General features: G+C 39.5%; 1 protein-coding gene across 3 annotated transcripts in view; it reads left to right on the forward strand.

The window, feature by feature from the left end:
• The first annotated feature begins 827 nt into the window (after positions 1–827).
• The window catches only part of prkar1b (protein kinase, cAMP-dependent, regulatory, type I, beta), a 60,954-nt gene continuing 47,462 nt past the window's right edge, over positions 828–14,319 (forward strand). Inside the window, exons 1-2 of one of the 3 annotated variants that reach the window (XM_063904306.1) lie at positions 828–978; positions 2,359–2,546. In XM_063904306.1, coding sequence (XP_063760376.1) covers positions 2,373–2,546 — 174 coding nt within the window. In that variant the 5' untranslated portion in view covers positions 828–978; positions 2,359–2,372. Of the gene's footprint in view, positions 1,013–2,358; positions 2,547–11,766; positions 12,140–14,319 lie in introns of those variants that run through there. The other 2 variants (XM_063904307.1, XM_063904308.1) reach the window with 2 other exon arrangements.

The following is a 14,319-nucleotide window of genomic DNA, read 5'->3' on the forward strand; positions in this document are numbered from 1 at the left end:
AGCTCTCTTATCCTTTGAGTCTAAATGTCGAATAAACCGATGTTTTAAAATGTTTCAAGTGAGACATTGATGTAAATTAAAGTTTATATTTTGGAGGTCCACAATCTGCTGTGCTTTTATTTTTGAATTGCCAAATTTCAGGAATACCTGTAGTTCAATTTCTTTACACATTATTGATGTGTATTGTTTGGCTTCAGATTAAGTTATACTGGTGTACTGGATAATATTACACTGACAAACACTGATGTTTACTGGATTAATTATGCTTGTGAAATTCCCTATCCATAAATACAAGTTTAGGAAAAAAATGAAGATTTTGTTAAATTATATATTTATTCACATTAAAACAGATCTACAAGATTGTACCGTTCATGTTTTCTTTGTAATGTTTTACTTTTGAACATGTTGTATAGGACTACTTGGAATATTTCTGAAGATAAATTATATGCCTGGACAAATTAGGCGTCACAAAAAAATGAAGGCTGAGTTTATAGTGTGTGGTCATAATAAGGACATTGGTATAGTTGTTTGGAAGTACTTGTACATAATTCAAGAACAGAAGAAAAACAGAAATAGACATGGAGCTTACACACTCCAGGGGAATAAATCATTATAACAATCATAAACATACTATTATTTACAATGTCACTAAGAGAAGAGGATGGGTTGTGTCTAGCAGTTTTTTCTTCAGTGTTTCTTTAATTCTGCAGTCTGTTTTTATTTATTTATGGACCAGCTTGTTTCATATAACAGAATTACACCCGACTACATATTTTGGAGTGGCTGTTTCCTTTAAAGATGTTTTACCTGCAAAAGGGCTGGCGCGTGCTCGCTGCCGCTGGCCTCGTGAGATCGCTGCTGCGGTCGAGAGGCTGACAGATTGACGTCATCGGGACTGACGCAGAGTGAGCAGAGAGGCAGAGCGCAGCAGCAGCATCCCTGCTAACCAGCGGCACCTCACCAATCTCCAACAGCGAGGTATTTATTCACTGAGCATCCTACAGAAATAACGGTAGGGACACCAGCCAGAGCGCCGAATAGGCCGTGTTTTTAAAAACACATAATAGCGGTTAAGATCAGGCCCCTCATGGCGTTTACACCGCAGTATTTCCCCTTCGTTGTGGTTTAGTTGTCATTGTAAGGTTAGCAAAGCTAGCTGGGTTAGCTGTCTATTGAATGCATCTGAACAGGTGCTTAGTTATCATCACAAACTCAACCGTATGCATGGCACATTTGTTATGTGGGCACTGTTTTGCCATTTCCTTTAAACGACATTTGATAACTGCCATGCCCTGAACTCATAACTGCTTTAGATTTATTATGCATAAAAACATCGCAATGTGATTTCCATATGAGGAAGTAATACAAGGTAGCTACACCTGCTCAGCTTCCTGGCTTGCTGCTACGTTATTTGACATTGCTGTCTGACATAATCATTGCTGTTATAAGTTGTAATGCACTATTTTATATTTTTGCTCTGATTTCAGCTGGAAAATAGTTACATGTATGAATAAGATCATACACGTTAAAAAACAAGTTTACAAAACGTTCATGTTCATTCATATAGAATCATTCAAAGGGCATGCATGATGATGCATTAGTCATATATTAATTGTGCATGACCTGTGTATATCCAAATTAGTGTTTCATGACATGTTAGGTAAATAACAAGTCACCTGCCTACGATCAAAGACACAGGTAAAAGCTAATCACATTTGCTAAGGTTAACATAGGCAACAAGGATGAAATTGTTTACTCCTGGGTATGTACTTTAATCATGTTATTTATATATAAATATCACAATATTGCTATTAACTTAAAGACATACCTGTGGAAATATTTAAAGATTTTATTGGCTGTTTAAAGACCTTTCAAATCGAGGTACTTTATCACATTGATGGAAATATTATAATAACACAATAATCATAAAGAATATTGTACATGCTCATTTATTTGCATCATTTCTTACAATAATCTAATAAACCCCAATATACTGAATAGTTAGCTACCATATTAAAAACAGAATTGCAAAATGTTAGTTGACATTTTACCAATTTATATTGTCTCAAGGTGTATATCGTCAAATTGTCCAACCTTACATCTTTAGTAGTAACTTTTTATTGGTATTTACATAATGAAATATTTTTTAAGTACCTCCACTTGCAACAACTACCTTCATCAAAACACTGCCATGTGTGAGATGTCCATTTACATCCTTCACATGTTCCATTGCTCCTTCATTCTCTATCCTATGTTCCTCACTGTATCACTGTCATCCTTTGCCCCTTTCCCCTTTCTCTATTCTGCTTTCCCTCCCCCTCCTCTCATGGTCCACCCTGTTTTCTCCCTCATCCACAGAGATAAAAGATAAGATGGCCACCTCCTCCTCCACTCTGGAAGAAGACGAGAGTTTGAAGGGCTGTGAAATTTTTGTGCAGAAGCACAACATCCAGCAGATCCTCAAAGAGTGCATTGTGAACCTCTGCATCGCAAAGCCTGAGCGTCCTATGAAGTTCCTGCGGGAACATTTTGAAAAACTGGAGAAGGTTGGTGATAACAAAGTTTTGTATAATTAAGGTTTCTCTTGAAGTTATTATGTGTAGTTTAATCTTAATATCCCATATATGACATAAATGTCGTTTGTAGTGTGTGCCAGTTTCCTAGGTAGTAAATCATAGTCTGAATTTCTCTGATATCAATGTACAAAAAAGCCTATATAAATGACATTTTCCATATATTTTAAGAGTGGTTATTAGAGGCTTGGTTTCAATTAAGTAAGCTGTTTTAATATGTTGGATAATTTCATACAGAAAAACACACATTTCAAGTGTGTTGGTATTTCATGTGTACCCGGCACTATATAAAAAAACTGGTTTTATGTGTTTGTTACTTTTCTTCACCTTTTTTCTATTTATAAGATTATCACATACTTGTATTGAAACTTTTATAATAAAGATACATTTTATTTTTTCCTCCTACAATAGGAAATTCATTTAGGGGCTAGAGAGCCAGACTGTTTGTCTGTCACTACAGAGAGTAGAGAAGGCTTTTTTCATGAAGATGCAAAAAAAGATCATATAAATTGGGTGAACACTGGCAATCTTTTTAGCACAGTCTCTTCGGAAGGCAGACCATGTGAATGCTCTGTGTGTTTTGTGTCTGTCTCTTTAAAGCATATGAGTTGGTAGTGTTCTCTGTGGCCTAGCTACAGTGTCAAGGTTATTTTGCATTGAAGTTGCTTCACTGACTGCCGTTGTTGTTAATATTGTGCCCAATATGTTTTTTAGTCTCTAAAATAGGGTGGCCGACACTTTAGGCCTAATGGATGTACCTTCTTAACATTTGGCTTTGATCACGTCGAATTGCAGATGGGTATTGCTCATGAGGTGATCATATGATATCTTTGTTTCAACAATGGCTTCTTCTCTTTCACTGTAACACATGGGTCATAAAGGTGTATGAGACGGAGCTGTAGGCTGTGAATATTGCCCTGAGGAGAGCCAAGGACGTGGAGAGAAGTTTTGAACATTGAAGTGATTGTGAGGCAACATCAGATATAGCACTGCTTAAGTTCACCATGCTGATGCCTTGAGGAGGGTTTCTATCGTATCTTGCTGTGAGTGTTAACATGTGAGAGTCATCGGATTTGATCATTTTCTGACATCAGAAGGGATGTTTTGTGTTTTATGGTTTCACTTCATCTAGGTTTTCAGGGCAAAAAAGTGTAAGGTCAAGGCCAGAGTGTTCTCTTTATCCCAGTTAGGTGTTTGCATCTCTCCACTACATGGACAATCTGGAGCTACGGTCCTCAGAGTTGAGTGTGAGCACAACATTGGTAGTAGAGCTTCTGCTGCATAGACAGAGAGGCGGCATGAATACTAATGATTAGAATAGAGCTCAGAATAAAAACGTATAGTAGCAAATGTCTTAAAATGGCTTGAGGCACACCTGCAGTGTAATTATTCTGCCTCAATAACAAATGAGCATCGAAGCTTTTCTGTTGTGATAAAAAATAACTTTATGTTTAAAGCAGTGAAAAAATATCTATTTATGGATGTTATATCAAATCTATTGACAAAAATAGGATATCAAAAATCCTGCGTCAAAACGATTTTGATTCTATTCAATTTAGGGGTTATAATTATGAGACATTAGGCTCATTAAACACCAGCATTTAACATTGTAATTGGCTCACAAAAGACAATTAACATTTGATTTGACCACTTCATAAATGGCATTTAAATGAAAAAGAATCCATTCTTGTTATTTAAAATGAATGGTTGACTATAAAGCGCCACATGCAATGGGAATTTCCAAATAAAAGCCTATTTCAAAGATAATGTAATAATAATAATATTTATAATCATCAATCAAATGTATATGGCGCCTTTCATAAACCCAAGGACGCTTTTACAAAAGGAGAACACAAAACACACTGTTGGACAGGACACACTGGGACCTCAAAGAAAACAGACAAGGAGACAGAAGGCAGATGATGCGTTGTGTGACATGTATCAAGGTTTATACTTTGCACAAATTGATATTTGATGGATGATTCATATCATATTAATGGATCATTACACACCTAATAGCGAACAAAGTAATAAGCTAGTCTATATGGGTCTTTGGATTCCTGAAACTGGCCGCTGCTACAGTCTTTATATGAGACTGATGAACGATAAATACATTTGATTGGTGGAATACAGTATTGCACACTCCACTGTCTGCATCACCTACCCATCAGCCATCACACCTTGTGCAATAAGTTAATGTATGTTAAGCTGCTGAGCTCTGCTCCATCCTGCTGCCTGAGCTGCTGCAGTTTTACTTTGGACTACACTATCCTCACTGAAGCTGCTTACATATGGCTTTGTTTTCATTACCTTTCACTACCCTGTGCTGGTTAAGTGTGCGATACAGCAAATATCCATCCCCACACTGTCACTTAAAACACAATAGTCTAACTGCTTAAGTGGTTGCTTATCTGACAGCTACACGTCATGTTTCTGTGTACATGAGTCAGAAAATAATGTTTTGATTATTAAGAGGAAATTCGATTTTTGCTTCAAGAAAAAGCGCCCTTGAATCAAGAGGACTTATATGGAGAACACATTACATTACATGTCATTAGTTAGACTTACACATATTCAATACTGTGGGCAATCCCCACAGGTGCAATTTGGGAGGAAGTGTCTTGCCCACGGACACAATGACATGCTGAGTGCAGTGGGGATGTAACCAGTGCTCCCCCGATCCAAAGATCAACGCACATGCCACTGAGCCACAGCAACACCATACCCTTGTGCAGTGTTTTTGATTAATTAAGCTGCCCATTCTTCTTTGGCTGTAAAAACTGACATTCCATGCACACTGTGATGCTGTCATCTTGCACATAATATGACATTAGGACAATATGTTGTCATTAATGTTTGTGTCCTTGCCTGTAGGTGAAATATCAGGATAAAAGAAGTATATTTAAAGAAGTAACTACTGTATTTCTAACTGAGCAGGGCTTGAACCATTCCGGTGGTCAAATCATTGTGGTTAAAATAAAATAACCTGCAGGTTTTCAGCCTTGTTAAATCTAAAGGTGCCCAACATTACTCCAGACAAGCCTTTCCAATCTTTGCTTGTGTGTGGGGTCAGTCATTTGTGGAATTGGGGCAGGCCATGTTTGTGTCCCAGTTATTAAGAAGGCTTATTCTGCTCCTTTCCCAATGCTAAGGTTAACTTTGAGGTCATTCGTTCATTTGATCTTGATTTGCTTTTTCGGTCTTGTTTTGGTATTATGCTTCATCACTGAAACAAAGTCAGCTCAGCTCTGATTTATGGCAGCCTGTAAAATCATGGAACTCTTACTCTTACACGTATTTATTAACCCTGTGAGTTTGTCTGTGTCTCTTTTCCTTCTCCCTCAGCTGTTTTCGTCAGCACTCATAGCCCAATAGAGGTGGTAACCCAGGCAACAGTCGAGGATAGATATAGCAGAGTGTATCCTGTGGTAAATGAACCCCTTTATTTCCAAAGTTTATTCTGTCCCTCCTCTTTTGTGTTCAGGGTTTTTTTGTGTGCCAATTAGATCACTGGGTATTTTTTCCCTCCCATTGCCAGACCTAACCTAACCTCATTTCATATCTGCACAGGATCCATTTCATGCAGCTTTGACAATCTTATCTGGAAAATCTCTTTCCCCTGTCTCAGTTCCTCCATCGTTTGCCCTCAGTTTCTTTCTTTTTTCCCCCTTTATTTTCTTTCTTTCATTGTTTCTCCTTTTTTCTTCTCGTGCTTCTTTTTTGTTTCCCTCATTTACCCACACACATGCAAACTAAAGAGAACCAAATTATCACTCTAAATATTTCGTTTTTTAGCGCTTTGTTTTTCGATGTAATAACATGTCTTTGGTACTGAGCTGACATTGTGAATATGCTTCTGCTCCCTTTCATCCTGCCTATTTGTGCGTGATAATGATGCCTGTGATCTCTACAGCAGTGGTTTTAGATTGTTGTTCTCATTTCCCAACTCTATCAGCTCAAATCAGGTTGTTTGTTTTGGAACACCACAGCTTAAAAAGACAGCCTTTCCTGTGTAACCTCAGCTGATTTTTTTTAGTATTCTGACACAACTGTCCCTTAATGGATGTTTTTTATTAGCTATTGTGTTTTTCTGAATTATTTAAGTTTGTCGCATAGCTGTTCCGTTGACATTTAAATACTTGTAATTGGCAGCAAGTTTGTTTCTTATCATTGCAAAAGCCGTGTCTGCATCATTACTGATCTATCTAACAGAGCAGCAGCACTTAAAAGTGCCAGGACTGAATGTGTGAATGTGGATGTCACTCAATATATCAAGTCAGCAGCTGCCACTGCAGATGTTTTATTGAATTGGGCAAATTGCATCTTCACAAGGCCTAACAGTGCTTTCTGGCATTCAGGACCGCTGTTGCTGCCTTGGTCTGGCCGCATTAAAATCTAATTGCAAAGAAAAATACTTTACTTTTCTCTTCGTCCTTTGTTTCGTGAGACTTAAGATGCCTCTCACTACTCCTGCATGAAAACTTTGATCATGACCATACAACCTGCACTAGCAAACAAATATTCAGTGCATGACAGCCATCACTCCTCTACTCCGTCTGTAAGTGTGTGGTGCTCAGACTCTAAACACTATATTTGGATGACTTCATGTCTTGGTACTGTTCTGTGATCTCGATTTGAAACTTAGCACCAAATGCAAATGCGTCTTTGTTGCCTTTTGGGGTGTTTGGCATTAATACAATTGTATTTATGTGTTAGTATATGTCATGGTTAGTACAATGCCCCCTGTGTACTCTAAACTCACAAGACGATCATACGTTTGTGTATCATGCTCCTCACCTGCCTTTTTCCAATTTTGTCCCTTATCCCTCTCATCATTTCATTCCATTTTAAATTCAGCTGCCATGTCCATTCACATTTTGTCTCATCTACTTGAAGGATCATTGTTTTATTCCCTCACGTTAACGTCAGATAGCTCTTTTTTCCTGAGGTTATTTATCCAGTCTTTTAAAGGTTTCATACTGTCCTGTTCTCTTTTCTTCTTCTGTACTCTTTTTCTTCAGCACCTCACACAAACCCTCCGTTGAACTGTTGCACTTGCTCTTTTACCCAATTTTTCGATCCCAAATTGCAACTGAAGAAAACACTTTGCAATTTACCTTCCAATTATTGCCTTCGGAATAAATTTAAATACGATTTTATTGTTTAAGGCTTTATATTCATTAACTATTAACTAAGAGCTTTTTCCCTTTTATGTTTAGTTTGCCTGCTTTTCTTGACCTGTCTGACTAAACATCAAAAATATGTAGTTTACCATAAAATAAGACAAAGAAAGATGTACATAAACATAAATATTTAATAGAGTTTGTATCAGTTTTCTGTGAGTTAATTTAATGTTTTTTTGATTGTATTTATATTGAGTCTTATATTATTATTACATTTTTATTGTTATTCATAGTATTTTTATCACTTGATGTGACTGCAAAAGCACTTTAACATCACAGCACCAGGAAATCTAGAATTGTTTCTTTCCTGCTTGTAGACCAGTGTTGCAATGATTATACGTTTGTGCCTCGCATTCTTCAACAATATAAAGCATGTCAACTAAAACAAATGTAAACCATGCTGCATCAGGTCTGCTTGTGAACGATCCCATCGCATTGCATTATGAGAGAGCTCCTCACTTTTTGTCTGTCAGTCTATCAGTCAATCAGCCACTCTCCCGCCATCCCCTGTAAGCTGAGAAGCCTTTCTGTGCTGCCAGCCATTCAGCTGTCACCAGGACCCATCATAACAAATCCGCCAGTCCCTTCGAGGGCCTCTGATTGACAATTTGTCAGGAGGGTTTGGTTGTTTTGTGGGTCTGCTGAGAGCAGTTGGAGGTGAATTACCTGTAGGTTTAACTCCCCTATGTTCTACTTTTTCTTCCATTTTCAGCCTCTCTAGTGCTCTGCTTTATGATTATTAAGGTTATTTTACAGATGTGTGTGCCAGGGATGTGTATACATACAACATGTTAGTGTGGTAATGAATGTCTCCAGCCTACGTGTTCACTCATCACCAACATGTTGAAAGCAGGGTATTCTGTCAAATCAGCCCTGGGTGCATGCAGTGACCCGGGCCTAAACCTCCTCCCCAGCCCACCCTGGGACCCCTACAGGTAAATCAGACCCCCAGCCCCTCTTTCCCTGGTGGTCCTTCTTTGTTGTCTTTCTTCTGCCTGTCAGATCCTTTTCCCCTCCCAGCTAATCTGTGATTGGAGTGAGAGAAAAAGGTGTAAGGTGTACAGCACTAAGAAGGAAAGCATTTATACAGAGGCGGCAAAAGAGATAAGTACAGAAACTATGGATAACTAAGAGTAGGGCTGCTGCTAATTACCTCAATGATTCAGCGATTTTCAAAACCGCTTTTATAAGTTGGTTTCAGTTTTTTCCTTTTAAAACTGATACATTCCTATTGTCCAATCAACAATCCAGAATCCAAAGATATTATGTTTAATATCCCATTAAAGAAGCTGGAACTGCAAAAATAAATGACTTGCATGATTAATTTATTAGCAATGTTACTGCAAATGATTGTTCCTGTCAACTCACTATTAAACACACCACGACTGTTAGGTCTTAAGAATTCCCATTTAAATCCTGAAAATGCTGCAATTTGCGAAATAGAGCTGAAAACATTTTGGTTGACAAATGAAAAAGAAGGCAGCGTTTTAAAAGAGAATCCCTGTTTCACTGGAAAGATCTTGGATTGAGATAGGATATCATGAAGGTAGAATAGTTGCACAAACCAACTGCAGATGTTTTTTACTTATTTGCATAGCCCTGGAAATTATAAATGAGACTCAAACTGCCTAGCCTTTTTGTTCTTACAGAAGAGCTCAAGTAAGAAAAATCTTTCCTCTGTTGCTGCGAAAGACATTATGGCTGTTCTCAGCTCACCTCAAAGATCATGATGCAAGTGTCCCCATGTTTGAGCGTTGAGGAGAGAACAGTATAAGGACTTGTCATTGTTCCTGTCAACTGGCTATTAAACACACCAAGAGCGTTAGGTCTTAAGAATTCCCATTTAAATCCTGACAAAAGGCTGCAATGTGCGGATAGATGTGAAAATATTTTAAGAACTGAGCAGCAGTGATCCATCATTACTGAAAGAACTGCCACTAGCATCCTGCAAGCATAAATAAAATGTACTCGTGATGCATGAGGCAGGATGAGGTTTTGCTCATGTTATGTCTTTGGCTGTCATATAGCAACAATTTAATCGCGATTAGTTACAGAAAACTAAAGTAAGAAATGTAAGGTAACCATTACGAGAAAAATGTGTATATTAGTGTGTGTAGCACAGCATTTTATTATCAGGAGGTCAGCCACACACACACACACACCTCTGTCCTAATACATCAGAGAACTTTCTGTCCATTGTGGTGCTGTAATGGTGTGGAACAGAGTGATGAGTAGACTGTTAGCTCTGCTGGTGGATCAGCTCTCCATGCTTCATTACCAGTGTGTGTGTGTGTGTATGTGTGTCTGTGTGGCACCTTGTTGTTTTTGGTTCATTCGTAAGCTTTCAGCTCTGGCAGTGGAGAGTAAAATTGTCTCAGTCACCGGATTAGGGCTACGTAAGGTAACCGCTTATGGATGCTTTCATTTTTCAAACTAATTTCAGTATTTGACTTCATGTGCATTTAGTATTTACTTGTGCTGAGAGTACTTGAAGGGGTTCAGTGCTTTTGTGCGGGGCATATTTGGTGACTGGATGGATGAATATTGGTTAGTCATGGCTATTAGGATGATATAGTTGGTTGTAACTTTTGTTCATATGTGCTTGGTGCCAATTGGACTCATCATCCATAAATGAGCAAAACAGTGTCTTTTGTTTGAGAGAGTGTGGAGGGGATTGCATGTGTGTCATCTTTTATCTGTTTCTCTACTGTGTGGTTTTGTCTCTGAACAAAAGTCAGTGTTTCTCTAAAGGAAATTCTACTTTTTATATAGCCTCTGTCCTGCCTACACCTGTGTCCTCTGTTATCTCTCCTCTCCTTGCTCTCCTGTCCTCTCTCTCTGGCATTCAGCCGCCAATGATGACGCAGGGAGAGCAGAGGATAGAAGCAAGGGGGGGGGGGTTATCTGACAGGCTTAATGCACTAATACAGTAATAGAGCAGAAAATATATTGGTAGACAAATGGAAAAGAAGGCAGCATTTTAGAAGAGAATCCCTGTTTCATTGGAAAGACGCTATATCTTAAATTGAAATAAGATATCATGAAGGTAGAATAGTTGCACAAACCATATGCAGATATGTTTTACTTATTTGCCTAGCCCTGGAAATTATAAATGAGACTGCCTAGCCTTTTGTTGTTACAGAAGAGCTCAAGTAAGAAAAATCTTTCCTCTGTTGCTGCTAAAGACATTGCGGCTGTTCTCAGCTCACTTTGCACTAATGAAGCCTCCTCTGTAGATACACTTACACTTACTGACCTCAAAGATCATGATGCAAGTGTCCCCATGTTTGAATATTGAGGAGAGAACAGTATCAGGACTTGTCAGAGAACAGACACAAAGTCCTCACTTGATGCCTGACCCTCTGACCTAATAGGATAGTGTGTGGGTGGGGCTGGAGGTCAGCAACGAATGGTGGAGACACTGCATGGTACAAAACAGCATCTGGCACATACTGGGAATGTATTGGATGATGTTGTATTCCTAAAGGAATGTTCTCAGCCATCTGCTGTTGCAAAACACGACATTTGGTCAGAACAGAAGTCCGTACTGAGGCGGGTGACGTTTTTCCTTGTGTGAGATGAATCACTTAAGATGTGTGAGCGAGGGAGAGACAATCTGTCAACAGGCGTCAGAACTGTGTGTGTGTGTGTGTGTGTGTGTGTGTGTGTGTGTGTGTGTGTGTGTGTGTGTGTGTGTGTGTGTGTGTGTGTGTGTGTGTGTGTGTGTGTGTGTGTGTGTGTGTGTGTGTGTGTGTGTGTGTGTGTGTGTGTGTGTGTGTGTGTGTGTGTGTGTGTGTGTGTGTGTGGGTGGGTGGGTGGGTGGGTGTGTGTGTGTGAATGTAGGTGTGCTCAGACTTATCGGCAACTATTGAGGATGCTCGCAGAACCCAGTTGTCATAGTGACGGGGGGAAAGCAAGAGGAGCCCGCTCTTTGCGCCACCTGATTCTAAGTGCGTGCGTGCGCGTGAGAGAGAGGGAGAGGGAGAGAGAGAAAAGGCTGGAGAGGAGAGACAGAGAGTTGCGCAGAAGCGATGGAGAGACAGCCTTTTTGCTGTGATCAGTGTTTTCATCAGTAGTCAGTTCTTCAGCGGCTGTGTCGTGGGGATTGCAGACAATTTGCCAGTCGCGCTCTCTCACTCTCTTTCTTGGACACAAACTTGGATTCTCCGATTCCTTTGCCCTCACACAGCTAAACTCAGTAGTCGCTGAAGATGCTGCTGCTGCTGTGGTGTGACATGTGTGTCAGGTGTGTATGAGATGGGGGTCCAGGTGTGTTGACTCCCATGCACACTTTGACACACTCCCACTTTTGACTTGATGACTGGTGCCTCTGACAGGCTGAGGGACATACAGCACGCCTGGCCAGGGGCCCTCAATGCCATGGTAAATACCTCTGCTAACCAACTTAGCATGTAGTTAGCCTTATGAAGCTAACCTTTATAGTCTCATTAAGGCAGGAGCAAGGAGGATACACCACTATTTGTTGTTGAAACATGGAGAGTGTTGCAAGGTAAAGATGCATAGTTTGAGTAAGTGTGTGTTGTCAATAATTCAGACTTTCTTCCTAAATCAAGGAGATAGTGATGCATATATTTTTGCTGCTTTAAAGGGAGGGAAGCATGTGTTTGTTGTGGCTTTGCTTTTGCTGTCTTGAGATAGTGGTAGTGTGTTAGCAGACCTTTCCACCTTGAATAAGCTGGTGTGTAAGCTTGCCTCTCCCCCTGCAGTCTCCTTGTGCATGAGTTTGTGAGATTGTGTGTGTGTTTTGCTCTCTGGCTCTATCTTCCCTCTTCTCTCCTGCTGGCTGTGTAACCTCCGGCAGTGACTCTGCGTAAGCAAGAAGTGTGCGTATGTATGTGTGTGTGTGATCTGCATTTTCACACTGTTATACACAAACAGGAAACAAAGCATCACAGTAACCTTAGGGTGTAATTAGCAGGAGAGACTCAAAGTCAAACAGAGAACAGAGGGAAATGGAGAGAGAGACTGTCTGTAACACAATGATCATTAGACGACAGGAAAATGACTAAAAAGGAAGTGAAAAAGAGTAAGATAACAAGCTGAATTCTCTATATCTGATTCCTGTTTTGTATCATTATAGCATTGCTGTATCTGTGCACTATGCTGCTGGGATAATTGAAATAGATAGAGAGAACTTGAAGAGAAGTACTGATTCGTGAGGTCTGGATATGACAGTTTTGTTTGTCTCAGTTTTTAGGTAATATGCCAACCTCCCTCCGCCTCCTGCTCGGGCTCTCTGCATTTCTGTTCTTTTAGCGATTTCTCAGTCACTAGGTTATCTCTCTCTTCCTCTGTCTCTGTCTTTTCCTCCCTGTCAGTACATGAGCAGCAACAATTTCTCCTCCCAGCTCATAAAGGATGCTGCTTCAAAAATGCTCCAGGTCTTATTTTTCCTACCCTTTTTTGCAGAGAAACAGTTTCATTACTATGTTTCATAGAAAATGGTTGTACTTGAATTATAAAATGCACTCTAATATAAACTCTATGGGAGCAAAAAGCTAGACTCAGTATGTTTATCTTATTCATCTTTAGTCTGAATTTGCTCTTGGGGGTGTGAAAAATCCATGACACCTTCCCTTGTTAATGATCAATAATGGATTAAATATTACAGTTTAGAGTATACAAATTGCTTTTAGCTATTTCCATTGTGTTTTTTTTCATAGGTTTGAAGTATCTTAAATGTCATTGTGAAATAGGCTAAACTATGAATGCAACTAGTGTTGTAAAAATTAAACATTTCTATCACAATTTCTGTAGGTTGATATCTGAAAAATATTTTCAGATAGTTGTTGTTTTGTTCGTTCAACAGTCTGAAAATCAGAGACAATTAACCATGATGAAAATGTACTCAGCATTGTTATGAGCCCAGCTTTCTCATTGAGCAGGAGAGACCACCTGAGCCCCCAACAAGACAAACCACCCAGCAGCCTTCTTTCCTCCATCCCTACATCCCTCCTCTCTCTGGTTCTGTTTATGTCAGTGCTGTGTTTCTGTACTGCATTGTGAGAGTGCCACCTCTTGCTACATGTCTGTCTGGAGCTCTGTCCCTGAGACACATTTTGTTTGTTTTTGTGGACACAGCAGCAAAGCAGTAAAGCAGCTAACAGATGAAATTGTTACCGTACCAAAATATGTGCTTGGTGAATAATGCTGCTGCCAACTCAATCCCCACTGTGCCATTAGACGCGCTAATGCACCCAGATAAAAGAACAAACACACAAATGCACACTAGTCAGTTGTTGGTAGAAACACACAAAGCCGTGGATGTTGGCTATATTTGCTATCCTGTTGCACTTGTCCCACGGTGCTCTCACACATTAACAAGCTTACAGTGGTTTTATTGCATACTTATGCTAATGTGTTAATCAAATGTGGAATCAATAATTAATTACCTGCAGATTGTTCAGCAGTTAGAACAAAGCCAGATGGAGGCACCCTGTCCTGGCTTTGATGTCTTTATTCCTTGCTGTTCATTATCTGAGAGGAAGAGAGTACCTGGCTGAGCCTTCCTCACTCTGCATGTTCAGGCCTGTGGATATTAA

The sequence above is a fragment of the Eleginops maclovinus genome, chromosome 16, assembly GCF_036324505.1.
Source record: "Eleginops maclovinus isolate JMC-PN-2008 ecotype Puerto Natales chromosome 16, JC_Emac_rtc_rv5, whole genome shotgun sequence".
Classification (NCBI taxonomy): Eukaryota; Metazoa; Chordata; class Actinopteri; order Perciformes; family Eleginopidae; genus Eleginops; species Eleginops maclovinus.